At 36.3% G+C, this 27,467-nt stretch overlaps 1 protein-coding gene across 2 annotated transcripts in view; it reads left to right on the top strand.

Annotated features, from left to right (window-relative positions):
- Window positions 1-27,467, top strand: part of HOOK3 (hook microtubule tethering protein 3) — a 97,873-nt gene that overhangs the window by 42,325 nt on the left and 28,081 nt on the right. For both annotated transcript variants that reach the window (XM_034647667.1, XM_034647668.1), the window contains exons 7-13: window positions 4,175-4,237; window positions 5,648-5,731; window positions 10,870-11,033; window positions 15,156-15,296; window positions 16,866-17,067; window positions 21,233-21,343; window positions 21,905-21,992. In XM_034647667.1, coding sequence (XP_034503558.1) covers window positions 4,175-4,237; window positions 5,648-5,731; window positions 10,870-11,033; window positions 15,156-15,296; window positions 16,866-17,067; window positions 21,233-21,343; window positions 21,905-21,992 — 853 coding nt within the window. The remainder of the gene's footprint in view (window positions 1-4,174; window positions 4,238-5,647; window positions 5,732-10,869; window positions 11,034-15,155; window positions 15,297-16,865; window positions 17,068-21,232; window positions 21,344-21,904; window positions 21,993-27,467) is intronic.

Below are 27,467 nucleotides of genomic sequence, written 5' to 3'. Positions count from 1 at the left end.
CTTGGTAGAGAACCTGCTTCTCCCTCTCCCTCTGCTGCTTCCCCTGCTTGTGCACTTGCTTGCTCTCTCAAATAAATAAATAAAATCTTTTAAAAAAAATTTTAAATGTCAAGTGAACCAAGCAATATATTAAATTGTACATACAATTAGATTTTAAGAATAGATGGTGTGTCTTTTATGTGCATATTCCTTTTATTCATTTAGCACATACCATCAAGCACCTAATATGCACCAGGAGCTATAGTACGCATTCGGGATGTAATTATGAACAAGACACACATGGTCTCTTGCCCCTGCAAAGTCTCAATCTCATGGGAGAAATGGCTAACCAAGCAATTCACATACATTCAAAGCATTCAAAATGAAAAGTACCAAGATGGGAAAAATATCAGGAGTACCTCAAAGGAGTAGCTAACTCAGCTTGGGAACTTAAGGGAAGGCTTCTCAGAGAAGGTGGGTCTTGACTGAGCATGGAAGATGGATAAGGAAAGGGCAAAAATTGTTCTAAAGTCCAGGAGGCAAGAGAAAGCAAGACCTACATGGCATGTTGGATGTACTGAAAGAAGAATGCCTGTAGCAAACATGGTGAGGGTAGAGAGTGTTTGGAAATGAAACAAGAGACCTAAAATCATTAGAATATTGAGCAGTTTCATTAGGGAGTTGGGATTTTGGTAATCAGTGAATAGATTTTAAGGAGAAAATACATTTAAGTCTGTATTTAAGAAAATCTGTATGATGAGAAGAATGGTTTGGAGGAAAACTGGGCTAGAAAAAGGGAGAGCAGTTAAGAGACCTCGGTAATTATCCAGTGAAGAATGATGGAAGCCTGAACTAGGTTATGGCAGTCAGGGTGGAGACAGGTGGACAGATTTGAAAATTATAGGAGCTTGAATCAATAGGTTTGGTGACTGATTGGACCTTGGGGGAGAAATGGGGTAGCTGCATAGAATAAAGGAAGTAAGAAGGGCTTCTGTTAAATGGTAGTCTTTTTTTTTTCCTTCAGGTACATTCTATTTATGTTTCTTTTTTCAGGTATTGCTGACATTTATTTATTTACTGTGGTAAAATACACATAACAAAATTTGCCATTATTGACATTTAGTATGTTCATAATGTGCAAACATTATCACTATTTTGTTCCAGCACTTTTTCCATCACCACAAAAGGAAACCCTGTACACCCGCTATACAGGCAGTTCTCATTTCCTCCTTGCTCCAGCCCATGTCAACCAGTAATCTGCTTTCTGTCTCTATGAATTTCCCTATTCTGGATATTTCATATAAATGGAATCATATGATATGTGGCTTTTTGTGTGTTTGTTCATTTAGCATAATATTTTTCAAGGTTATTTTGTGGCATGTATCAATACTTGTTCCTTTTTATAGCTGAATAATCCATTGTATGGATGTGCAACATTTTGTTTATTCATCAGTTGAGGGACATTTGGGTTGTTCCTACCTTTTGTCTGTTGTGAATAATGCTGCTGTGAGTGTTAGTATAAGGGTTTTTTTTTAACACCTGCAGTTAATTCTTCTGGGCATATTGAAATTGAAATTCATTTATTTTAGCACACAAGCAGGAGGGGCAGAGGGAGAGGGAGAAACTCAAGCAGGCTCTGTGCTGAGCGGGTGTGGAGCCTGACGTGGGACTCCATCCCATGACCCTGACATCATGACCTGAGCTGAGGAACCAGGAGTTGGACACTCAACAGACTGTGCCACCTAGGCATTTCTGCCCATCTTTTTTATAATAGCCATCCTACTAAAGAAGCTGAGAGGAGATTGGGTCAGGGAGCACAAGTGGAGGGATTAGCCTTCAATGGGAAGAATAGCAGTTGTCTTAAGACAAGATTGAAAAAGGAAAGGGTGAGGGGCGCCTGGGTGGCACAGCGGTTAAGCGTCTGCCTTCGGCTCAGGGCGTGATCCTGGCGTTATGGGATCGAGCCCCACATCAGGCTCCTCTGCTGGGAGCCTGCTTCTTCCTCTCCCACTCCCCCTGCTTGTGTTCCCTCTCTCACTGGCTGTCTCTATCTCTGTCGAATAAATAAATAAAATCTTAAAAAAAAAGAAAAAGAAAAAGGAAAGGGTGAAATGAACATTGCCAGTTTTGTGGATAAGACATGGGAAATTCTTATTTGGAGACAGGTTTTTCTGCTGAAGAGTGAGGAGGTTTGAGAAGTAGGAAAGGTTTTGAATAATCTCTCAAAGGAGTAAAGAGACTGCTGACTGAGGAAGCATTTTTGTACATTTGGGGCAACTTTAAAGGCCCAGTTGAAATTGGAAACTATTAACAGTGTTTTATGATTTAATTTTTTTTTTTTCACTTTCTCAGTACTTAGCAATCTGGTGTATGGCCAGAAGAGATAGGTAGGTAAATTGATCTTAGACTGAGATTTTGCCAGGAAGAAGGAATGGAAGATAAGAAAATTGAGATATTAACAAAGGTCACCAACATAATAGACTGGAAAGTCTAGGCTAGAAAGTAGAAGGTAGTTGGTTAAACAAATGATGAACCATGGAAGCTAAAGCAGGGGACGGAAATTCCCAAAAATAAGATGATGGTGTTAGCAGAAGGAGGAGGGGTAAATGTGAGCAGGCAAAAACAATAATGTTTACTATAAAGTCTAGAGTAAGGAAGGAAGTGAATATCAGAATGATGGATTCTCATTAGAAGCCCAGGAGAAAGGAGGGAGGTATAGGGCTTGGAAACCTCAAATTGAGGAGCACATAACCTAAACGTAATTGAGAGAGACCAGGGTTGAGAAAAGGTGGTATTCAGAGTGTGGGACACCTAGGTTTTTATTCAGAGTTGTCGCTGTGTTATGGTGAGGACTTAACTGTAACCGTGAGAAAAAGAAAAAGACTGGGGGAAAATACTCCTAGACTTTCTACTACCTACCTCTGAGTAGGTGCTGCCTCTCTGAGCCTGTCACAGCCTGTGTCACACGGTAATATGCTTCACTTTCTCACTTGACCTGTGTGTGCTACACCCATGGATGGCAGCTTCCTAAATATTTCAAAATTATAAAGTGATTGTTCTAGATGGTAGAATAATGGTTTTTTCTTTTTATATTTTTATGAATTGTATATTCTTTACAGTGGGATTATTTTTTCAGTTGCAAGAAGTCTTAAAAATCTGATGATTGTCACAGGAAAAACATAAACACTGAAACCAGTATTTTTTTACTCTTCCTGAGATTTTTTTTTTTTCTGATTATGCTGAAGGACTTTGAACTCTTCTCATCCGTTAGTATAGAGTAGTGATTCTCAAACTTCAGTATGTATCAGAATCATTTGGAGGACTTTATTAAATATGTTGCTGAGCCCTAACCTCAGAGTTTCTGAGTCAGTACATCTGGGCTGGGACCCAGTTATTTGCATTTCTGAAGAGTTTCCAGGCAACGCTGATGGTTTGAGAACTTCACTTTGAGAGCCACTGATAAGGAGAAAAAAATACAGCTGAACATAACGTTTCCGTTCTCTCGAGAATGATGCTGAAGGCTGAAATTACAAATCTCTCAAAGTGCATCCCCACATTTCTAATTGTCCCCCTTTCTTTTGCCCTTCAGACAGAACATAAGAAGGAAACAATAGAAAATTGGGACCATTTGAGTCTGCCCCTGACATTTGTCACAGTCAGAATTTTATCCCCTTCTCCCCCAAACCCTCACACGTTATGGATCCTCTCTCTGCAACACAAGGGTGAGAGAGGCTAAGACAGGTGTGTGTGTGTGTGTGTGTGTGTGTGTGTGTGTGTTGTGTGTGTTGTGTGTGTGTTATAAACATCAGCCGGTTCATTTTGCCTAATATTGATGTTGCCCGTATTTATTCTTTAGATAGAGTTACTTAAGTGTTGCTGTTTTTTACTGAAAAGTCAGTTTTAAAAGATTTAGCCACTTTTTAAACTTAAAGGTTTGTCTTGATTCTTATGACTGGGCTTACAGTGAAAATGAGCACCAGAATTTAGACCTGTAATTTTAAATGAAGGCATTATCCTGGGATGAAAAAAATTTCAGACTGAAAAGTTTCAGTGTATAGGAAAATGTTCCTTTTACATTTGTGTTTTCATTTTAATTTTTGTAATTCTGTGGTGGCTGGGTGTTCATGTTGTCTAATATATTTTATATGATGTCATTTTTGCCTCATAGTTACAGTCATTTAAATCTTAATTTCAGCTGATGAGTAAGGAATCTCCTGTCTCTGCTGGAAACGATGCCTATGTTGACCTTGATCGCCAGGTATCTAATTTTGCATTCTTTTTAATCCATGTAGAGTTTGAAAAGGATAAACTTTAGATATTAATGAAAAGAATGCTTCAGTTGAATTTGCTTATAAATTGTTTTTTACTTAAATCCAAGACTTAAGCTACTTTACTAGTGGATATTACATATTTGTAATTAAATTTATAATTCATAATTAAAATATTGCATGACCCACTTTAAAATGAATTTAAGTCATTGTAATTCGTGTTTTCTAGTCATGATTTTTCTTTTTTTCATTGGTGATATCTTTCTGTATGCCGAACACAACAGATGCATTCCTGGAAAGTGGCATGCATTTTAATCTTTTGATTTACTTATAATACAAATTACCTTTTATTTCACATGAGTTTTCCGTTGTAAATGTCTGCTCCACCTTTCATCATTGTGAAGGATTGAACAGTCAGTAGATAGTTAAATGCACTAAGGAATCTGTATTTTTGAAGGAGTTCTGTATTTTTGAAGGAATTCTGTATTTGAAGGAATTCTGCAGTGTATTCTTGCAATTTTAACCAAAAAGTTATTTTGTAATTTTAATTACTGCTTTTCAGTAAAATACTGCGACTTACATTGGCAGTTTCTGTGTTCCAGCTGTCCTGAGACATCTGTTCCAAAGTGTGAATAGACGTGTTATCCTTTCTCTTTTCTTCCCAGTGGTTTCTAAATGTTTTATAGGAAAATCTTTGGACATGATAAAATTTTAACCCGAGTTGTAATTTGCTTCCCTTACTTTGTGGTGTTAAATTTTAAAGTTGTTGCCTTGTATGATTTTTTTTTGTATCTGTATTACCCAGAGGTTTGGTCACATGAAAGGAAAAGCTAATATAATTTTTAATCAGTTTTTTTAATTAAGTAATCAGTTTTAATTAATTAATTTGTCCATGCTTTGCTAACTTAGGGTTTATGGGACACAACTCAGAAATGTTTGGTTTGTGTTGAGAATCAGAATAATAAAAGTATTTTTAAAACTGTGTTATACAAATTAACATAAAGGTTTAATATGACTGAAGAACATGTGTTGAAATAGTATATAGTTCAACAATTGAAACGCCCATACTCTAGCACCTGCATATTTTATCAAGGGAAAATTTCTCAGTTATTACAGAATCAACATTACCAAGAATCATGTAGCCCAGATAGGAAGGTGTAAGGAAACTTGATAAGAGGAAAGAACCAGATTCAGAACACAGAAAAGACAAGACTTAAGACTAGAAGATATTCAAAGTTAGAAATGGCTGCTTTTGACTCGTCAGAAGAGCTCTTGGTTTCTTCCTGCCCCTCAGAAAGAAATGAGAGGAAAGTGTTTTAATTCCTTACTGTGCCTATGTAGTTATTAATTGTTGCTACTTCATATTGAAACGTTTATTGTATCTCTTTGTTTCTAACTAGTTGAAGAAAACTACAGAGGAACTAAATGAAGCTTTGTCAGCAAAGGAAGAAATTGCTCAAAGATGCCATGAACTGGATATGCAGGTTAGAGATCTTTTCTATGTACCACCTATTTGAAATGTACCACTGTAAGCAACACCAAACATACTATGTACTACCATACAGTATAGTTTGGCTATCATGCAATCCTAATTAATGAAAAAAGTGGGGGGAACAGATTTTTGGTTAAAGATAGTAGACTCATCAAATACATTAATTTTCTTTCCTTCCTGCAACCCCATTAAATTGATAATAAATGAATGAAAATGGTATAAGGACACAAGAAAAGAAAGGAGGACTATCTGTGCTAACTATAGAGAGGGGTGGGGAGATTTTTTTAAAGCCCTCATTTGTAGGGTTTGCCAATATCCATAGTAGATACTCATAATTTACATAAAGTCCAGCTCTTTATAGATAAGCCCTAATGTGAAGCTTATGAATGCATAGCTTACAGTTTCCCTTGCTTTGATTACTTAACTAAGGAAAATCTGCATTACGGAAGAGAAAGCAAGATAAACGGGAAAGTAGTCCTAGAGGAAGTGGAGAAATTTGGGGTAGTAGCAGAGATTAATCTAATTAATCTATTTAAAACCCTCAGTGAAATTAGTAAAGATACTCCATCTGGGACATGATGCTAAAATCAGAAATCAAACACTTAAGTAAATTAAAAATAGAATTGTTAAAGTAAAAAATTTAATAGGATAAAGTTTAAGAAGTCTCTCACAATTAAAAAAAATAAGTAAAAAATTATGTGGGATTTACCTCAAATTATGGAGATGGGGGATGGAAGGAAAGGTACAAATAAGACATAATTGGCCGTGTTTTGATACTTGTTAAAGCTGGGTCATGACTACAGAATTCATAATGTTTTATAATAGAAACATTTTACTTTGAAAGGCAGAGATGTTGGTCATTGCTGTGGTTACCCGTAGGAGGAAGTGTAATCATAGCACACTTGCTGGGTCATACAGTAAATGATATTTATCTAGTCACAATATAAGTGCCATTAATTGCTTTTCAGAATTTTGAAAACTTTACACAAATGCTAAGATTAGTAATAATAATGAGTTGATTATTTTTATGACTAGAATATAAATATTATCTCTGATAATATAACATTAAAGTTATACACTCGGATTGGCAAACTACAGCTTGCCATCTGTTTTTGTAGGTAAAGGTTTATTGTAGCACAGCCCCGCTTCTTCACATATTACCTGTGACTGCTTTCATGCTACAGTGACAGAGTTGAGTACTTGCCAAAGAGACCTATAGCTCTCAAAACCTAAAATATTCACTGATTCTTTATGGAAGAGCTTACCAGTCCTTGGTATAGACAGATTGCAAAGTGAATGGCAGGGTTACAGAGAAGTTAAGAGAAGAGAAGGGGTTGCCCTATAATACACTTAGCTTTGCAGAAAACAGTAGTAACCCACTTGATAATGTGATCTCTAAAGTAATAATATAAACCAATTTCATCATTTAGAATTGTCTGTAGTGAAATGTTATTGCCAAAGTAAAAGTACAAATGAGAGCGGTAGATGAGGACAGGAGACAAGAGGAAAAGGTAGGGTCACTAATGTTCTTGCCTTACCAGAAGGGAATCAAGAACCACTTCTGAGGCACAGCATCCATTACATGGCTGGTTCCTTCTAGTCATCCAGTCTCAGCTCAAAATCACCTGTTTTATTGGTCATAAAATATTAATTGGGCACTGAGATGTGCCCAGTACTAAATTAGGCCTCCTGGGAATGCCTTCCATGGTCATGTAGTCCATGCTCCATATAGTAGCCACACAATGAACATTTGAGAGAGTGAATGAACGGGTAGGGGATTGAGCGAAAGGAGTCAATAAGTACTTGTTTAGGATTGTAGAGATGACCAGTAAAGGAAACAAGAATAGTGATATAATTGTATTTGTGGAAAGGAAGGATGACACAAGTGGGTATAGTTTAATCTGTCAGAGAAGTCACTAGATAATGTCTAAGGTTGATAAAGCATGAAATGGTGGTGTAAAACACCTAGAAATGTAAAATACCAGCCCAAAACAGTAAAGTTAGGAATAGTTAAAATTAGTTGTCTCTTCAAGTAGAAAAACTCAACAGGAAACTAACTTTTCATTATAAGCCCCTTTTTCTTGTCTGATTTTTTTTTCTTAAATCATGTTGTGTATTATTTTTCATTATAAACATATCTCAGAGTTATTGTGGGTTTGGATTAGGCTTTGGCTGAAGGGAATGTTGTGGCTGGTTTGATCTTCTATCCAGACCACTAAAACTTTCTCTGTATCCGCAATAAGGCTGTCTCTTTTTCTTATCATTTGCACGTTCACTGGAGTAGCTTTAAACTTTCAATTTCCTTCAAGAACTTTTCCTCTGCATTCACAGTTTGGCTAAACTGGTACAAGGAGCCGGGCTTTCAGCCTCTCTCAGCTTTCAAAATGCCTTCCTCATTAAGCTTAATCATTTCTAGCTTTTGATTTAAAATGAGAGATGTACAAGCTTTTACTTGAATACTTACAGGGCATTGTAGGGTTATTAACTGGCCTAATTTCCATATTGTTATGTCTCAGGGTATAGGGAGGCTTGAGGAGAGAGGCCAGTGAGGGAAGGAACAGCTGGTCAGTGAAGCAATCAGAACATACTCAAAAGTTATCAATTAAATTCACCATCTTATATGGGCGTGTTTTGTGGCACCCCAAGGCAATTACAATAGTAACATCAAAGATCACAGATCACCATACAGTAATAATGAAAAAGTTTGAAATATTGCAAGAATTATCAAAATGTAGCAGAGACATGAAGTGAGCAAATGCTGTTGGAACAATGGTGCCTGTAGACTTGGTTGCCACAGACCTTCAATTTGTAAAAATTGCAGTACTGAGATGTGCAGTAAAATGAGGTATGCCTGTAGTGTCCTTTTTCTGTGTGTGTGAAAAAGACTTCTGGCAAATATATAGGCATACCTCATTTTTTAAAAAGGAGGAAAGAGCAGAAATGAATGAAATAGGCCAGTGGCATGGAACAGAGCCACTGCTCTGTTCTGAGAAAAGTACTCATGCATTTATGGAAATCTGACAATTATAGAGCTGGCATTTTAGCTTCATTTATTCAACAAACATTACTGAGTACCCATTGAGGAGTGTGTGTGTGAAGTGGAAATCAGTCTGGAGAGGCCTTATAAGCCTTTGTAAAGATTTTAACTGAGTAAATGGGAAGCCACTGGAGGATTTGAGCAAAGTAGTCATGTGATCTGAGTTTTGTTTTGATGGGCTACTGGGGCTGCTTTATGGAGAATAGACTAAAGGGAGGCAAGGGTCAAATTTAAGAGACTAATTAGGAAGTTGTTGCAGTAATCCAGGCAAAAAAAAATTATGTTGGCTTAGATCATAATTTTGGGCTGGTAAGTGCTAAAAATATGTGTGAAGGTAGAGCCAGTGATATTTGCTGACAGATTGGATGTGGGTATGAAGTAGAGATGTTAAGGGACTATGACTGAGCAACTGGAAGGATAGAGTTACTTTCACTGAAATGGGAAGGACTGGAAGGACTGGGGAGTGAGGAGAAATTAAGGGCTCCCCTTGGACAATTTAAATTTGAGATTCCTATTAGACATCCACATGGAAGTAATACCCAGTTTAGGGTTCCAGATGAGAAATAGAAATGTGCGAGTTGTCACTGAATAGATGATGTTTACAGCCACGAAACTGGAAGTCGTCACTGTAGAGAAGGAAAGCTGTAGGGCACTCTAACCCATTAGAAGAATTGAGTAAGGAGAAAGAGAAGCCTGGTAGGAAAGGAGAGTAGGGTGTCCTGGCAGCCAAGCGAAAAAACTGCTTCAGGGAGGAGGATGTGATTGGTTGTGTCATGTGTTGATTGTTCACAGTGACATGGAAGCGTCAGTAGTGATCTGATGAGCAGTTCTGTGGAATGGTGGGGCCAGTAGCCCAACCAGTAGTGATCTGATGAGCAGTTCTGTGGAATGGTGGGGCCAGTAGCCCAACCAGAATGAGTTCAAGAGAAAGTGGGGGGTGGCAAGTGAGAATTAGAAATGGCAGTTAACTTTTGTTCTTACCACTTTATTGAGCTATAATTAACATATAATAAACTGTTCGTATTTCAAGTGTACAATTTTGATGCATGTTGGCATGTATGAATGTGTGAAAACATTACCACAATTAATATAATGAACCCATCACCCTCGAAAGTTTCCTCATGACTCTTTTTATTCCCGCTCTAGTCCCCAGCTCTGCTTTGTCACTATAGATTAGCTCATATCTTCTAGAATTGCATATAAAAGAATAATACATTGTATATACCCTTTTTTTATGTCTGACTTCTTTCATTATTTTGTGATTCATTCATGTTGATAGTATCAATAGTTAATTCTTTTTTTATTGCCAAATAGTATTCTATTGCATGAATATACTAGAATTTTTCCATTCAGCTATTGATGAACATTTGTGCTGTTTCTGGTTTTTCTATAACCAAAACTGCTGTTAACATTCTTTATAAGTCTTTGTGTGGCCATGTGCTTTTATTTCTCTTGAGTAAGTAAATACTGGCTGGGTCATGTGGTAGTTGCATGTTTAATTTTTTTGGAAAATGCAAAGCTGCTTTCCAAAGTGCTTGAAGCATTTTACATTCTCACCAGAGACGTATGAGATTTCCATTTGTTCTACATCTTTAGGGGAGCCTGGGTGGCTCAGTCGGTTAAGCATCTGACTCTTTCTTGATCCTAGCTCAGGGCATGATCTCAGGGTCATGAGTTCAAGCCCAGTGTTGGGCTCCACATGGAGCCTACTTTTAAAAGCAAAGGAAAAAAAATTCTACATCTTTCCCAACACTTGGTATAGCCAGTATTTTTTATCTGAGCCATTTTAGTAAGAGTGCATTGGTAAAACATTGTGGTTTTAATTTGCATTTCCTTAATGATTAATCATGAGTCTATTTTTGTGTGCTTAGTTGCCATATACATATCTTATTTGTGAACTATCTTTTTAGATATAAAGAATGAATTCTTGCTTACTCTTACATATTGCTCTGCCTGTGCAATATTCCAAAGTAATATAATAGTTTTAAGTGACAGTTGATTAAAACAGGCTTTCATAATGGTAATTCACAAGTGATTATGCTGATGCCAGTGTAATTGGAAGAAATAATTGCTGTCTTCCTATATTCTAACAGGTTGCAGCATTGCAAGAGGAGAAAAGTAGTCTCTTGGCAGAGAATCAGGTATTAATGGAAAGACTTAATCAATCCGATTCTATAGAAGATCCTAACAGTCCTGCAGGAAGAAGGCATCTGCAGCTCCAAACTCAGCTGGAACAGCTACAAGAAGAAACATTCAGGTAAAAGACCACTCACTAAAGTCCGATTTTTAAAAATTTGGTAACTACCTTTTAATGTTAAAAATGTAATGTTAGGACTTTTGGGTAGCTGCAGACCAAGGAGGATATGAAATAAACAACTTCCCCCCAAATCTTCCCACATGACATGAAATATCATGTGTAGGAAAAATCTGTCAAAGCTACACCCTCGGGGGCACCTGGGTGGCGCAGTCAGTTAAGTGTCCAATTCTTGGTTTCAGCTCAGGTCATGAGATCAAGCCACACATTGGGCTCTGCCCTGGGCATGGAGCCTGTTTGGGATTCCCTCTCTCCCTTTCCCTCTGTCCCCCCACCCCACCCCCAAATAAATAAATTAGAAAAAAACAAAAAACTACACACTCATTATTACCTGAAGACAGAATGCCTCATCTGAAATGTAACTGTGAGGAAAAGAAACATGAACCACACATCCCACACACCTGTCCCACCCCATCCTGCTAGGTGCTTTGAGGCAAGTAAAGGCAGACTGAGAAAAAAATTAGAGGAAGACAGAAAAACACTAGTGAAGGGACCTGTGGGTGAGTTGGAGAGATCACCAGAAAGATTAAATTCACTCAAAATCTGAAACTACTTTTAAAATAAAGGAAGATTAGACTACATACTGCAGGGGAAGAATTTCATAGTTAAATATGTCATCTTAAAGGACCAGACACCATAAAAACATAGAGGCACTGAGTTTAAAAGAGATTGGTGCCCTTTGCAGGCACTCGGTTTAAAGAGACACAATATAAAGGCCAGGTGCCTGATTCATAGAGACAGACTTATTTAAAAGGCAAACTGATTTAAAGGGACAGTCTTCTAAACATCTTGGAAAGGAAAAGACCATGGGGTGCCTGGGTGGCACAGCGGTTAAGCGTCTGCCTTCAGCTCAGGTTGTGATCCCGGCATTCTGGGATCCAGCCCCGCATCAGGCTCCTCCTCTGGGAGCCTGCTTCTTCCTCTCCCACTCCCCCTGCTTGTGTTCCCTCTCTCGCTGGCTGTCTCTCTCTCTCTGTGTCAAATAAATAAATAAAATCTTTAAAAAAAAAAAAAAAGGGCCAAAAGGAAGGGAGAAAGAATGGCCCTTTGGCAATTGGATGGTGAAAGGGAAAAGAAGAAAAGGAAAAATTTGGTGTCCTGCCAGACAAAACAGAACCACAAAATTGAAGGACTTAGCAGTAAGAAATAGAATATCTTGCCTTAACAGAAAAGAATAAAAATGATTCTCAAGTCTTTTCTAAAACTTTGGGAATAGTCCACCTCCTATCGTCAAGATGTGGTCTGAGGACCCCTTCACGTTCACTAAGACCCTTTCAGAGAGTCTTCCAGACCCCTCTTTTCTAACTACATTATCTGTGCAAGGGTAGATTTCCTTCATAAATTTCAGCCAAAAAGCCATCACAGCAGGTGAATATAGAAATAGCTATGACAACCCAGCTGTCTTCTGTTAAACTGGATTATTTGAATCATAGAAATGTAAAACATCACCACTCTTCTCACTTTTTGTTTTAGAATATAGTTATTTTTCATAAACAGTGTGTTATCCATAATATAATGGGTTTATTGCTGTTATTTTCAATGTATTTAGATGTTTGTTTTAATTTCTCAATATGATAAACATCAATAGATAAAACTTATATAAACAAAAGTTCTTCGAAATTTCAGTAATTTTAGGAGTGTGAAGGAGACCAGAAAGTTTTGAGTACCCTTCATCTGCATCTTGCTTTTTTTTTTTTTTTTAAAGATTTTGTGTTTACTTATTTTTGAGAGGAGATAGAGAGAGCGCACATGAGCTGGGGGAAGGGACAGAGGGAGAGGCAGACTCCCCGCTGAGTAGGAAGCCCAATGTGGGACTCGATCCCAGGACCCGGAGAGACCATAACCTGAGCCGAAGGCAGACACTTAACTGACTGAGCCACCCAGGTGCCCTGCATCTTGACTTTCTAAGACAGAATCAGTAGATAGTAGAATTGAAGTATGACCGTACCCTTTTGTTTCTAAATTGTGGCTAGTTTTTTAAAGTATGGTTTGGGCAAGTGTTATTTAGAATTGTCCTGCGTTTTCTTTATAAAGGAAATAGTGTCTAATGCTTTTATCATTGCAGTACATACTGCAATTTATATTTTGAAGCACTTAACTCAAATACTTTATCAGTAGTACGTATTTATATATCTCAGTATTTAATTTTTTTTGTTGAGAGAGAGAGCAAGAGAGAAAGAGCTCACGTGTGAGTGGGGCAGAGAGAGAGGGAGAGTAGGGAGCCCAACGCGGGACTGGATCTCATGACCCCGAGATCATGACCTGAGCTGAAATCGAGAGTTGGTCACTTAACCGACTGAGCCACCCAGGTGCCCTTCCCCTTTATTATTCTTTATAGTCAGATATAATGCTTCTGGCTCATCTTTATTGTGACCTTCTACCTTTAATTTTTGTTTTTTTTTTTTGGAGCATTGGTAGCTTTTAAGATTTAAGTCTCATAGTTTAATTTTAATTACAAAAGGGACAATATACCTTTTAATGGTGAGATCTGGCACTTACCATTTTAACCAAATCATCAAAACTTAGCACCACCCACATTGTACCCAGTGTCACCTATGTAGCATTTTTGCCAAATACTTAACCTGAATGTAATCATGAAGAAATAATCAGAGTAAAGAATATCCTTAAAGATGGCTAAGACTACTCAAAAAATCCAAAGTTATAAAAAACAATGAAGGGAAAGACAAAGGGATAATACTAGTAAAGATAATGTGAAAAATATCTTTGGATCCTGGTTCAGGGTGGGGAGAGGGAACTATAAGATATTTTTACTATAGTTGGAGAAATTTAAATATGGACTACATGTTAGATAATATTATTAAATTAACATTAGTTGTCTTGTATTATGATGATGTATGAAAGATTGTCCTTCTTGCTGAGGTATTCATTAGGAATGAAAGGTCATGACCTCTGCATCTTCCTTTCAAATTGTTCTCCAAAAAATGAATGTGTATATATATATTGTTTTTTTTTTTTAAGTGAATGAGAGAAAGTATATGTAACAAAATTTTAATAATAGGTGAATCTGGCAAAGGGTATGCAGGTACTCACTGATATATCTTTCAAATTGTCTATAGATTTCAAATATTTAAATATAAAGAGTTGGGTGGGGGGAGTTAAATCCAATTTTCTAGACAATAACAGCTGGAGTATAAGCATTTGCTTCCACTTTCCCCTACCTTTACATCAAAGTTAGCAAAAATAATTAAAAAAAAAAAAAGAAAAATACTAACATAAAAAAAAGAGTACTAACATCTCATTTATGAATATTTTCTAAAATAATCCTAAATAAAACAGAGCAAATTCAGTACAGTACTATATTAAAATGAACTTTTTCCCGGGATTGTTAACCTGATGAATATTATTGTCTATTACAATAACTATTAAATTTATTATTTTAGTTCCTTCAGTCCATAAGTTAAAGGACAAGGAATAGTGTAAAATAAGCGTGGTATGTGAAATTCTCAGTAAAGTTAAGAACAAGAGGAGGATGAGTGTTAATCTAATATTTGAATTTTTTCTAGTCATTCTAAAAATCCTGGCTTTGCCACTTAGTAGCTCTGTAACCTTGGGCGTGCCTCTATTTCATCCACTATAAAATGGTCTAATAATAACCTACCTTCTAGAGATTTTGAGTATTAAATGAGTTAACATATGTAAAGTACTGAGAATATTGCCTGGTGCATACAATTTAGTTATTACTTTTCTAGAAAATGAAATAGAAATGACATAAAAATTTTGCTTTTCTGTATTTTGTAAATTTTCAACAAGGAACATGTTAATTTCACAGAAATAAAACTTTAAATGAATTATATGTGCTGTATTTTGAAAAATATTTCTTGACATCTAATTTTCTAAATAAAGGAGTGGTAATCAGTTGTTAAGTTTCCACAAGCCTTGGACCAGTGGAATCCGTTTTCAGGACGGTTAAAACTTGGAGATAGAGCTTATGGTCACAGAAGATTCAAGAGTTTATGCTCACGTTTTTTATTTCCTTTTATTGTTCATAGGAGAATTGTTAGACAGTAAATAGTACTTTCTTGGTCTATTTTGTTTTGGTTACAGACTAGAAGCAGCCAAAGATGACTATCGTATACGCTGTGAAGAGTTAGAAAAGGAAATCTCTGAACTTCGGCAACAGAATGATGAACTAACCACTTTGGCAGACGAAGCTCAGTCTCTAAAAGATGAAATAGATGTACTTAGGTAAACAATCTTCCCATCTTGTTAGAATCTCAGGCCTGTCATCACCCAAAACAGTTCTACCAATGATGTTACAAACTCTAGGATCTCTGAACATGGCGCGGTGTTTAAGAGGACTTACACCTGCTGGACTACCTGAGCTCACATTCCAGTGCTGCCATTTCTTTTATCTCTGTGTAACCATTTTCTCATCTGTAAAATGGAGATGATGCACATACCTATCTCAGATTTATATGCAGAACTGAGTTTATATTTCTGAACAGTTGGAACAGTATCTGGCAAGCAAATGCTATATAAATGTTAAGGAAAAATTAACCTCCAGCCATCGCTTCATACTTGTATAGCTCTGGAGCTTTTCTTATAATGACTCCTTTTCTTTAATTTCAAGTCCTCTGGTCACTCAGTCTTCCTCTTCCTCGGATGCTGTCACACCCACGAGGCGTCATTTCCTTGCTGGATCGTTTTTTCTGCACTTTGCCTGTTCTCTCACTAAGCGCCTTCACTCCCTGCCACCTCGTTTTCTGACCATTTCACTTGTATAATCTATCCTCTGTTGGATCATTCCAGCCATTTTTACTTCTGCTCTTTGAATACTGAAAAGGAATAGAGAAAATCACATAGTGATACAGTTTTGTCCTGCTACAAATTCATGATCTTTACTCTTCGTTGGGTTCTTACCTGTGGTCCACCGTTCTGATGGTCACCATAGATAGTTCTGTCTCCCATTCCTGTCATAGCTAGTACATATTTCCATAACTTCTCACCTGGATGCCCACCCCCCACACCTCTCCATGCCTTAGTCTCAGTAGATGACATTGTCTCCTACTGCATCAAGGAAAGGGGCCATGAACTGTGGGACTGTCCATGTCCTGTACTTCCTGCACCTCCTGACTGCCCTGCATTCCCACCTATCTTTTCATTTTTGCTTTGAGAATGTAGACTTGTTATTCTTTCTCATGTCCAGCACTGATTCCTTTTTCAGTGCTCTGGGTCTCAACACTTCTTGCTTACACAAGGACTGTGTTACATCAGTCTTCATTTCTCTTCACATTTGGATCTCCCACCTTAGCATATGTTTATATGTTTAGGTTTCTTTCCTCTTAGAAAAAAAGACTTATTACTCTCTCCGTCCCTCCAGAACAAGTTTTAGATTACACAAGGCGAAATTTACATTGTCTCCTTAACTCCCTAAAATTTGCCACCTCCTGCCCCCACTACTCCATGAAAATAACTCTTCCTGTGGTCATTAATAACAGTCTAATTGCCAGATCATTTGGACCCTGCACAATTTATTTTGCTTTTGAGCTACATGTGACTCTGCTGGTTACCCCTCCCACACACCACCACCACCACTTGCTTTCCTTAAATTATGTAACATTCTCCATTACACATTTTGCTATAATTTTGGTCATATTTTTTAGCCTGAACAGAACATTAATCTGGAATCACCTTTGGTCTTATCATTTCGTTAAAATGTGTTCTTTTCTGGCAGTCCCTCTTGGGTTAGCACTATTAAAACAGCTTTACAACTCTGGATGTGTTTCTGATTTCTGATTTCCCATCTCATTCTAGACATTCTTCTGATAAAGTGTCTAAACTAGAAGGCCAAGTGGAATCATATAAAAAGAAGCTAGAAGATCTTGGTGATTTGAGGCGTCAGGTTAAACTCTTAGAAGAAAAGAATACTATGTATATGCAGAACACTGTCAGTCTAGAGGAAGAGTTAAGAAAAGCCAATGCAGCTCGAAGTCAACTTGAGACATATAAGAGACAGGTAAAAAGAATAGTAACAAAGTTTCTTGATGATGTTTTCAAGCAAGTTCTCCATTATAACATTGTGGCTTACCAAAAATCCACTTACTTTTGTTTTCACAGTATTGTTTTTTACCTACGAAACTTAGGGGTTTTTTTGTTTTTTTTAACTCAGTTTTTAATTTTAATTCCAGTATAGTTAACATTGAAACTTAATTCTTATCCAGAGGTTTTTGACTGGTTTCTGTAGCAGATCCTTTTATTGTTTTTTTATTTTTAAATTATTATGTAATACAAAATCCACAGAAGTGAAAGAATAATACAAGTATCTATGCTTAAAGAATAAAACAGACTCTTCCCCTCCCCGTTATAATAACCACTGTGCTCTTTTGTAGTTTTCATTACCATGCATCTCTTTATTCATTTGGTGCATATATATTAGTTCATTTATATATAATGTATAACATTTTTGACATGGTTCAGAAATATATAAATGATATAGTAAAAGGACTCCTCCATCATTTACTTTGAGCAGTATATTTGGGGAAATTTTATGTTGATAGGTATAGCTTTACTCATTTGTACCACTGTATGATATCCTGTTGAGTCACTATACCACAATTTACCCATTTTCCTGTTGAAGGACATACAGGATGTTTTAACTTTTTTTTTTAATTGTAAGTGCCACTATGCATATTATTGAACATGTCCTCTTCTATACATGTGTGAAAGTTTTGCAGCTATAAGGAATTTCTTCCTTAGAGTATCTTCATTTAATTAGATATTGCTAAATTGTTCTTCAGAGTGATTATATTACTAAACAGAAGTTTTTATGAATTCCTGTTGTTCCACATCATCACCAACACATAGTATTGTCATACTTGAAATTTTGCCAGTTGGATGAATATCAAATAGTGTCTCCTCATGATTATACTTTGCATTACCCTAATCACAAATATATTTACTGATCACAGTTCTTTTGTGAGTGACCCATTTTAAATCTTTTATTCATTTTTAAAATTGTATTATTTCTTTTTCTTACTGATTTCTGAAAGTTCTTTATATGTTCTTGCTATTAATCTTTTGTCAGTTACACTTGCTGCATTTATTTCCTGCCAGTCTGTAATCTCTTTACTTTTTTTGAGATTAATTTTAAGATAATGAACTTTAAATATCTTTTTATGATTTGTGCCTTCTATGTCTTAAGAAATCATTTCCTACGTAGGGGTATAAGCCAATCTCTATTTTCTTAAAGATTCAAAGTTTGTTTTGTACAATTAGGTCTCTTATCCACATGGAATTAGTTTTTGTGTAGGATTCTAGGTTAAGGATCCATTGGATACTTTATTGTCTATGTAGGCAACCATTCAACCTAGTGGCATTTATTTAATAGTCTCTTCCACAGGGACCTGCAATTCTTTCTTACCACATACGTAAAGTTTCCATCTTAAATGTAAGTTTGTTTCTTGGCACTCTCTTCTGTTTCATTAGTTTATTTGTCTACTCTTACACCAATACCCCACTTATTATTATTTATAGATTTTTTAGTAATCTGATATTTCATAACACAGATAACACACCTTGTTCTTTTTCAAAACTGTCTATTAGACCTTTTCCTTTCCTTTATACCCCAAACCTTTGGGAATTGGAATAACATTGACTCTGTTGATTAATTTGGGGAGAATTGACATCTTTATGACAATGAATGTTCGTATTGGTGAATACATCTTTCCATTTATTTAGGTCTTCAGTGTCTTTCAGTTAAGTTTTATAATTTTCTTCTAAGTGTCATGTACATGTTTTGTTATATTTACTCTTAGGTACCTTATTTGGATTTTATAACTGCAATTAGCAAAAGAAAGGATACCATTTTCAGTTTGTTGCTCATTTAAATGATTGAAATTGATTTTTATGTTCATTTTACAACCCTGCCAGATTCTCATATTACTTCTAATAATGTCTGTGGAGTATCTCATCAGAAGTCATATACAATGACAAGTACAAAGTCATACAAATAAAAGCAGTTTTATTTCTTTTTTTCTACTCCATACCCTTTTGTTCCTTCTTAATCAGCATGTTTGACCTGTAATACACCTCTGAATAGAAGTAATCTTAGTAGGCAACCATTTCTTGTCAATTTTATACAGAATGCTTTAAATGTTTTACCAGTGTAGTGTTAGCACATTTTACTCAGGTTGTCTATCTTAAATGGATGTTGAATTTAATCAGCTCCTTTTCCTACACCATGGAGAGATTCCGGTACTGCTCCTCCTTTCTATTAATGTGATGGATTATATTAACAGATTGTTGGTACTCAAACCATCCTTGCATTCCTGAGTTAAATCTCATAGTCACTGAGGATTTGTTGTTTTCGCATTGTTAAATTTGCTTTGTTTATTTTACCTAGAATCTTTTTACTCTATGATTGACTTGAAGTTTTCTATCTCATACGTTCCTGATCTGATTTGGGCATCAAAATAATACACTAGATTAAAATGAGTCAAAGAAGTAGAATATCTCTGTATACCATGAATGACTAGCAAGTTTTTTTGCTGGATATATTTCTTCCCAACATTTTATTATGAAATTTTCAACACACAATAAGGTTGAAAGAATTAGTGAATGTGAATGTGGGCTGAGAAATTACCCAAAATAAATGTACCCCAAAGAAACTATATGTGAAATTTAAGAATGTTCAATTAAAATGAGATGATTTTAATTAGAGTTTCAGAAGAGAGAACAGCAAGAATTATAGAAAGACATTATTTGAAGAAAAGAATGCCTGAACAGGGGCGCCTTGGTGGCTCAGTTGGTTAGGCATCTGCCTTCAGCTCAGGTCATGATCCTGGAGTCCTGGGATTGAGTCCTGCATCAATCTCCCTGCACGGCAGGGATCCTGCTTCTCCCTCTCCCTCTGCCTCCTTGTGCTCTCTCTCTCTGTCAAATAAATAAATAAAATCTTTTAAAAAAAAATGCCTGAACATATTTTAGAACATCAGAGATAGTATTAACAATCAATTACAAGATAAATAAGGAATCTACAACTAGAAATATTGCACTACAATTCTATAATGCATGAATTCTTTCTACCTATTTTGATCTGTGGCTTAATATACTGTTTTTCAATGATAGTGTTTTTCTTTCTACAAGTTCTCTTTGAATGTTCTGTCAAACCTCCCTGATCATCTTCTTTCATAATTTAGGTTTCTGTCTTTATTTTCTTTATGTATTAAACCTCGTATTTTATAACTGATAATTCCAATCAAATCTTTATGGGTCTTATTCTACTATTTTGTTGTTGTTGTACTGTTAATGTTTTTCTAACTGGTGTTCATAGTGGCTTCTTTATGGCCTTTGCACTTTCATCTGGCTCATCTTTCTCTTCGGGAATATTTGGACGTTTGGTTTGATGTTGTGTTCCTCCAGACAACGTATGTTTCATTTAGGCCAGATATTTCACAGCACTACCAACCAAGACTAAATTAATTGCTTGAGTTAGGATTTGCCAGATAAGGCATGTGGTAAAAATGGAAGCAAATCTACATATTAGCAGGCCATAGTTAGAATCAAAATTTCAAGTTACACTTCATTAAACCCAGAGCACTCACTATAAGATAGGCAATCTTCCCTACTGTTTTTTCCAGCTAATGGATTTTTTCCTAACCTACCTGTTTACTGACTCAGCACCTTTTAAAGCCTAAGGTGGTTTAACAACCTCATCTTCCTTTAAATTCAGAGCTCTAGTTTCCTGGTATTTACAGTTAGTGGGTACTTCATGGTACCGCATAGCTTCCACACAAACTTCTCACTGCAGTTTTCACCTCTGAAGGTTTCCCTTACTTTCTTGTAAGCTTTGCTATGCAATTGGACTTTTCCCCCTTGTGTTTTTTTGGCTTTGTGCTGAAAGAGTTTCAGACTCCTTTGTTACCTGTATAATAGGAAATGGAAGTCCATCCTGTAGGTTCTTTCATAATGTTGTTCATTGCTACTTTGGATGATCTGGTTTTAGAACCCATAATGTCTGGGCAGATGTTTGTTACTGGTTCTCTCTGTTGGGGTAGGCTGCTATATCATACACATATTTTTGAGTATTTTGGGGGAGGAGGTTTTCATAGCTCTGCAGAAGAGAATAGTGAAAATTTTTAATATTTCAAATTATGCAAATTAATGGTACCTTTCTGAATCAGGTAGTAGAACTACAAAATAGATTATCTGAAGAATCGAAGAAAGCAGATAAATTAGATTTTGAATATAAGCGGCTAAAAGAAAAAGTTGACAGTCTTCAAAAAGAAAAGGATGTGAGTATAAGGCGTTTTGGTTTGGAGCACTGCTAAAATTAAGATAATATTTAATTCCCTCTATTTATAAATTTTTAAATTAAGAGATCCTGTTTTTAAATTGTAGATTTACGTTTGTGTTTCAGAAATCTAAAATAAAAGATTAAAAAAATATTTTTACTTCCACTAATTTCTTTTGTATATCTTTATCTTTTCTACCACTGTTGCTTTTTATACATTGTTCTGCTCTTTCTATAAATTTGTGTAGCTTTATCGTTTTCTGTAGAATTAATACAGAGGACACAATTCTTTTTGTTCAGCATATTTTGAATCTTTTAAAAATGTTTTTACTTTGTAATGGTTTATGAATCTTTAAAGTCTTTGCTGTTTGATTTTTTTATGTCTAACGAAATGAATGTTATTTATGTAATTATATTTGACAGAGTAGACACTTTTGTTTCTTATGTTTAACTAGATAACATTGCCTTGCACATAGTAGATATGCAGTATTGTTAAATGGGAAAAAGTTTGTTGTAATATTTTCCTTAAAGTTAACTTTCCTTCTTTTCAATGTTCCTCCAGAGGTTAAGAACAGAAAGGGATTCTCTGAAGGAAACCATTGAAGAGCTTCGTTGTGTACAGGCTCAAGAAGGACAGCTCACAACTCAAGGTAAAAACATTTCAGTAGCCCAGATTATTTATTTCTTATGATAACAGTAGAAATTTTAGCTTCAGGGGTGCCTGGGTGGCTCAGTCAGTTGAGTGGCCAACTCTTGATTTCGGCTCAGATCATGGTCTCAGGATCCTGGGATCAAGCCCCATGTTGAGCTCCACACTCAGCAGGGGGTCTGCTTGAGGATTCTCTCTCTGCCCCTCCCCACCACTTGCATGCTCTCATTCTCTCTCTAAAATAAATACGTAAATTTTTTTTAAAAATTTTAGATTCATTTTAAAGTGCACTAAATGATGAAAATGAAAAATTAGTGTACAGGCTGTGAAGTTGTATAAATTCTAAACTGTTACCCAGATTTTATGGCAAGTAAGCTATAGTAATGAGAGCAGATTTACTTGCCTATTTTGTATTTTAATTATATTTAAATATTTGAATTTTATTAGGTCAAAAGCGTAAACATTTGCTAAATCATCTCTGTTAATAATAAACCTGGGGGGCGCCTGGGTGGCTCAGTCGTTAAGCGTCTGCCTTCGGCTCAGGGCGTGATCCCGGCGTTCTGGGATCGAGGCCCACATCGGGCTCCTCCGCTGGGAGCCTGCTTCTTCCTCTCCCACTCCCCCTGCTTGTGTTCCCTCTCTCACTGGCTGTCTCTCTCTCTGTCAAATAAATAAATAAAATCTTTAAAATAAATAAATAAATAAAAAAGTAATAAACCTGTAAAGTTTTATTCTGGAAAGTTTCTTATGACCTCTTTTCTAAGTCAGTGACTTTTTTTTTTTTCACCTGAGATGTGGGGTGGATATCAATCCGTTACAGGACTTCTGTCCAAAGTAGAACTCTCCTCTTCTCGCAGGAAAGGAGCAGCACTTAGCTCAGAGTTAGTCCCTACCACTTTTGTCATCATGCTGGCAGATGTGGAGCCCAAACGGTGCCTTGGACAGCTCCACAGTTGTTCACTCCCAATCTAGTTACCAGCCCCTTGGCTTTTTAGTTACCCAAAACTGGAATTCTTCCTTTCCTCTGACTACACCTTCCTTTTTCTCCTCCTCATTCCTTCTACCTATTTCACCTTTAACCCCCTCTCTTTTGTTTCTGTTGATAAGGTGGACAGCCCTCTTCTGGCCTCATTTTCCAGCTTACACAGCCTGCCTAGCAGCCTTTTTAACTATGTTTTCATCACCACCATCTTTCCTTATGCTGAAAGCTTGTCAAACCCCAACTCAGATAGCCTGAAGTTTTTTTCTCTATTCCAAATTAACCAGGGCCAGCTAAAGAAAATTATGTATATTTCTTTTTTTCTTTTCTTTATTAAGGTATAAGTGACATATAACATTATATTAGTTTCAGGTGTACAATCTAATGATTTGATATTTGTACGTATTGTGAAATGGTCACCACACCAAGTCTAATTAATACATCCATCAACATACACAGTTACAAAATTTGTTTTTTTCGTTATGAGAACGTTTAAGATCTTCTCTCAGCAACTTTCAGATATGCAATACAGTATTATTAACTGTAGTTACCTTGCTGTACATAATATCCTTGTGACTTATTTATATTGTATCTAGAAGTTTGTACCTTTTGACCCCCTTCACCCATTTTTCCCACCCTCCACTTCCCACCTCTGGCAACCACCAGTCAGTTCTCTGTGAGCTTGTTTTTTTTTCTGTTCTTGTTTTTTGTTTTGTTTTCTTTAGATTCCACATACAAGTGAGATCACACAGTATTTGTCTTTCTATATCTGGGTTATTTCACTTACCATAATACTCTCAAGGTGCATAATATCACAGATGGCAAGATTTCATTCTTTTTATGGCTGAATAATATTTATATACACATTCACACCACAATTGTTTATCCATTTATCAATTGATGGAAATTTAGGTTGTTTCCATGTCTTAACTATTGTAAATAGTGAGGGCACAGATATCTTCTCAAGTTGGTATTTTCATTTTCTATGGATAAATTCCCAGAAGAGGAATTGCTGGATCATATAGTAGTTCTATTTTTAATTTTTTAAGGATCCTCCAATACTGTTTTCCACAGTGGCTACACCAAATTACGTTCCCTCCAGCAGTGCACGAGGGTTCCCTTTTCTCCACATCATCACAACTTATTATCTCTTGCCCTCTGGATGATAGCTATTCTAACAGGTGTGAGGTGACATGTCTTTGTGGTTTTGATATGCATCTCCCTGATGATGAGTGATGTTGAGCATCTTGTCATGTGTCCGTTGGCCAACTGTTTGTCTTCTTTGTAAAAACGCCTATTAATATCCTCTGCCCCTTTCTTAATTGTTTTTGCAGTTGAGTTGTATGAATTCTTTGTTTTGGATATTAACCCTTTATCCAGATGTATGGTTTACAAATGTTTTCTTCCACGTAATACATTGCCTTTTCATCTTGATCATAGTATTCTTTGCTGTGCAGAGGCTTTTTATAGTTGTCAGTAATAGATTTTTGCTTTTGAGAAAATTGTGTATGTTTTTACACACACACACACACACACACACAAAATTATTTTTGAATGTAATTGGACCCTTGTTGCTCCTTGGTAATCCTTTCATGTATCTCTAATCAACCGTATGAGTTTTCCCAAAATTTAAGAATCAGCTTAAGCCTTAATTCTTTAACTCTCAGCTCCTATATCATCAAGAGAAGCCATCTTATGTAAACTCATAACCTATTTCATCCATCCCTCCCACCCATCTTCCCTCTGGTAACTGTTTTCTATAGTTAAGTGACAGTCTGTTTTTAGGTTTGTCTCTTTTTCTTTTTGAGAGAGAGAGTGGGAGCAGGGAGGGACCAAGAGAGAGGGAGAGAGAGAACTTAGCATTATACTCTTTAGCTTCCTCCATGTTGTTGCAAATGGCAAGATCTCATTCTTTTTTATGGCCAAATACTATCCCATTGTGTGTGTGTGTGTGTGTGTGTGTGTGTGTGTGTGTGTATGTGCACCTCTTCTTTATCCATTTATCTGTCATTGGACCTAGTGGTTGCTTCCATAATTTGGCTATTGTAAATAATGCTGCAGTAAACATAGGGGTGCGTATAAGAGTATTCACTCTTGCCACTTCTATCCATCATTAGTATCAGAGGTTCTAGGCAGTGCAGTCAGGCCAGAAAAGGAAGTAAAACGACATTCAGATTGGAAAGGAGAATGTAAAAAAATCATAGAGCTAGTAAATGAGTTCAGCAAAGTCTCAAGATACAAGATCAGTATATAAATACCAACTATATTTCTGTGTACTACTAGTAAATAGTCTACAGATGAAATTACAATAGTTTCATAAAGAATAACATATTTAGGAATAGGTTTAACAAAGGAGTGTAAGACTTGTAGACTGAAAACTCTAAATCATTGCCAAGATAAAGATCTAGATATATGGGGTCTCCTGGGTGTCTTAGTCGGTTAAGTGCCTGCCTTTGGCTCAGGTCATGATCCCCAGGGTCCTGGGATCAAGTACCACATCGGGCTCCCTGCTCAGTGGGGAGCCTGCTTCTCTGTCTGCCTGCCGCTCCCCCGGCTTGTGTTCTCTCTGTCTCTGACAAATAAATAAATAAAATCTTAAAAAAAAAATCTAGATATAGAGAGAGGCAGTCCATGTTCAGGTATCAGAAAATTCACTCTAGTTAAGATTGCAGTTCTCTTTATTATTTAAAGATTCGGTGCAATCCCAATCAGATTCTAAGCAGACTTCTTTTGTAGAAATTGACAAACTGATCCAACAATTCATATGAAAATACAAAAGAAAAGGTTGGAGAGCTCACACATTCTGATTTCAAAACTTACTGTCAAGCTACTATAACTGAAAAGTATGAAATTCGGGTAAGAATAGACATACAGAAGTTAATGTAGTGCACCACATGAATAGAATGAAGGGAAAAACCACCTGATCATCTCAGTTGATGCAGAAAAGGCATTTGACAAAATCTAACACTCTTTCATCATAAAACACACGCACAAAAAACACAAACACCTCAGTAAATTAGGAAGAGAACTAGGAAGGGAATTTCCACAACATGATGAAGGCCATATATGACAAACCCACAATGTACATCATACTCAGTGATGAAAGACTGAAAGCTTTTCCTCTAAGATCAGAAGCAAGACAATGATACCAACTACCGCCACTTCTATACTTCTGTTCAACATAGCACAGATGTTCTAGCCAGAGCAATTAGGCCAAACATTTTTTTAAATCTAAATTGGAAAGGAAGAACTAAAACTATTTCTGCAGATGACATGATCACCAAAATCAAAAATGCCTCTTAGAACTAATAAAATTAGGGGCCCCTGGGTGGCTCAGTCGTTAAGCGTCTGCCTTCGGCTCAGGGCGTGATCCTGGCATTCTGGGATCGAGCCCCGCATCGGGCTCCTCCACTATGAGCCTGCTTCTTCCCCTCCCACTCCCCCTGCTTGTGTTCCCTCTCTCGCTAGCTGTCTCTCTCTCTGTCGAATGAATAAATAAAATCTTAAAAAAAAAAATAGAACTAATAAAATTAATTCAGCAAAGTTGCAGGATGCAACTCCGTTACATTAGCTGCAAAATTAAATTATATATGTATACACTAATAATGAGCAATACAAAAAGGAAATTAAGAAAATTTTATTTACAATAGGATCAAAAAGAATAAAATATTTGGGAATAAATTTAACCAAGGAGGCAAGACTTGCACCCTGAAAACTATAAAAGTATTGGGATAACAATACTACCAAAAGCAGTCTACGGATTCAGCACAGTCCTTATTAAAATATCATTGGCATTTTTTGCAGAAATAGAAAAACCCATCCTAAAATTCATATGGAATGTTAGTGGACCCTAAATAGCCAAAACAGTCTTGAAAAAGAAAAGAGTTGGAGAACACACCCTAATGATTTCAAAACTTAAAAGGTAGCAATCAAAGCAGTGGGTATAGGCATAAGGATAGACATAAAGACCAATACAATAGAATAGAGAGCCGAGAAATAAACCTTCCTATATGTGGTCAGTTGATTTTCAGCAACGGTGTCAAGACCATTCAGTGGGGGAATTGAAAGTCTTTTTCAACTTACTGTGCTGGAAAACTGGATATCCACATCCAAAAGCATGAAGTTGTATCCCTAGACCATATTAAAAAAATGAACTCAAATGGATAAAAGACCTAAATGTAAGGATTAAACCTATGAATCTTTTAGAAGAAAACAAGGCAAAATTGTCATGACTTTGGATCTGATTTCTTGGAATTGATACCAAAAGCACAGGCAATAAGTGGAAAAAATTGGACTTCATCAAAATGAAAAACTTTTGTGCATCAAAGAACAGTATAGATAGTGAAAAGGCAACCCATAAAATGGGGAGAAAATATTTTTAAATCATATATTCGGTAAGTGATTGATACCCAGAATATATAAAGAACTTACACAACTCAACAACAGCAAAAAACAACTAAGCTCACAAATAGGTAAAGGACTTGAGTAGCTATTTCT

This window comes from Ailuropoda melanoleuca, chromosome 18, assembly GCF_002007445.2.
Source record: "Ailuropoda melanoleuca isolate Jingjing chromosome 18, ASM200744v2, whole genome shotgun sequence".
Taxonomy (NCBI): domain Eukaryota; kingdom Metazoa; phylum Chordata; class Mammalia; order Carnivora; family Ursidae; genus Ailuropoda; species Ailuropoda melanoleuca.
This window is presented reverse-complemented; position numbering and strand designations above follow the sequence as displayed.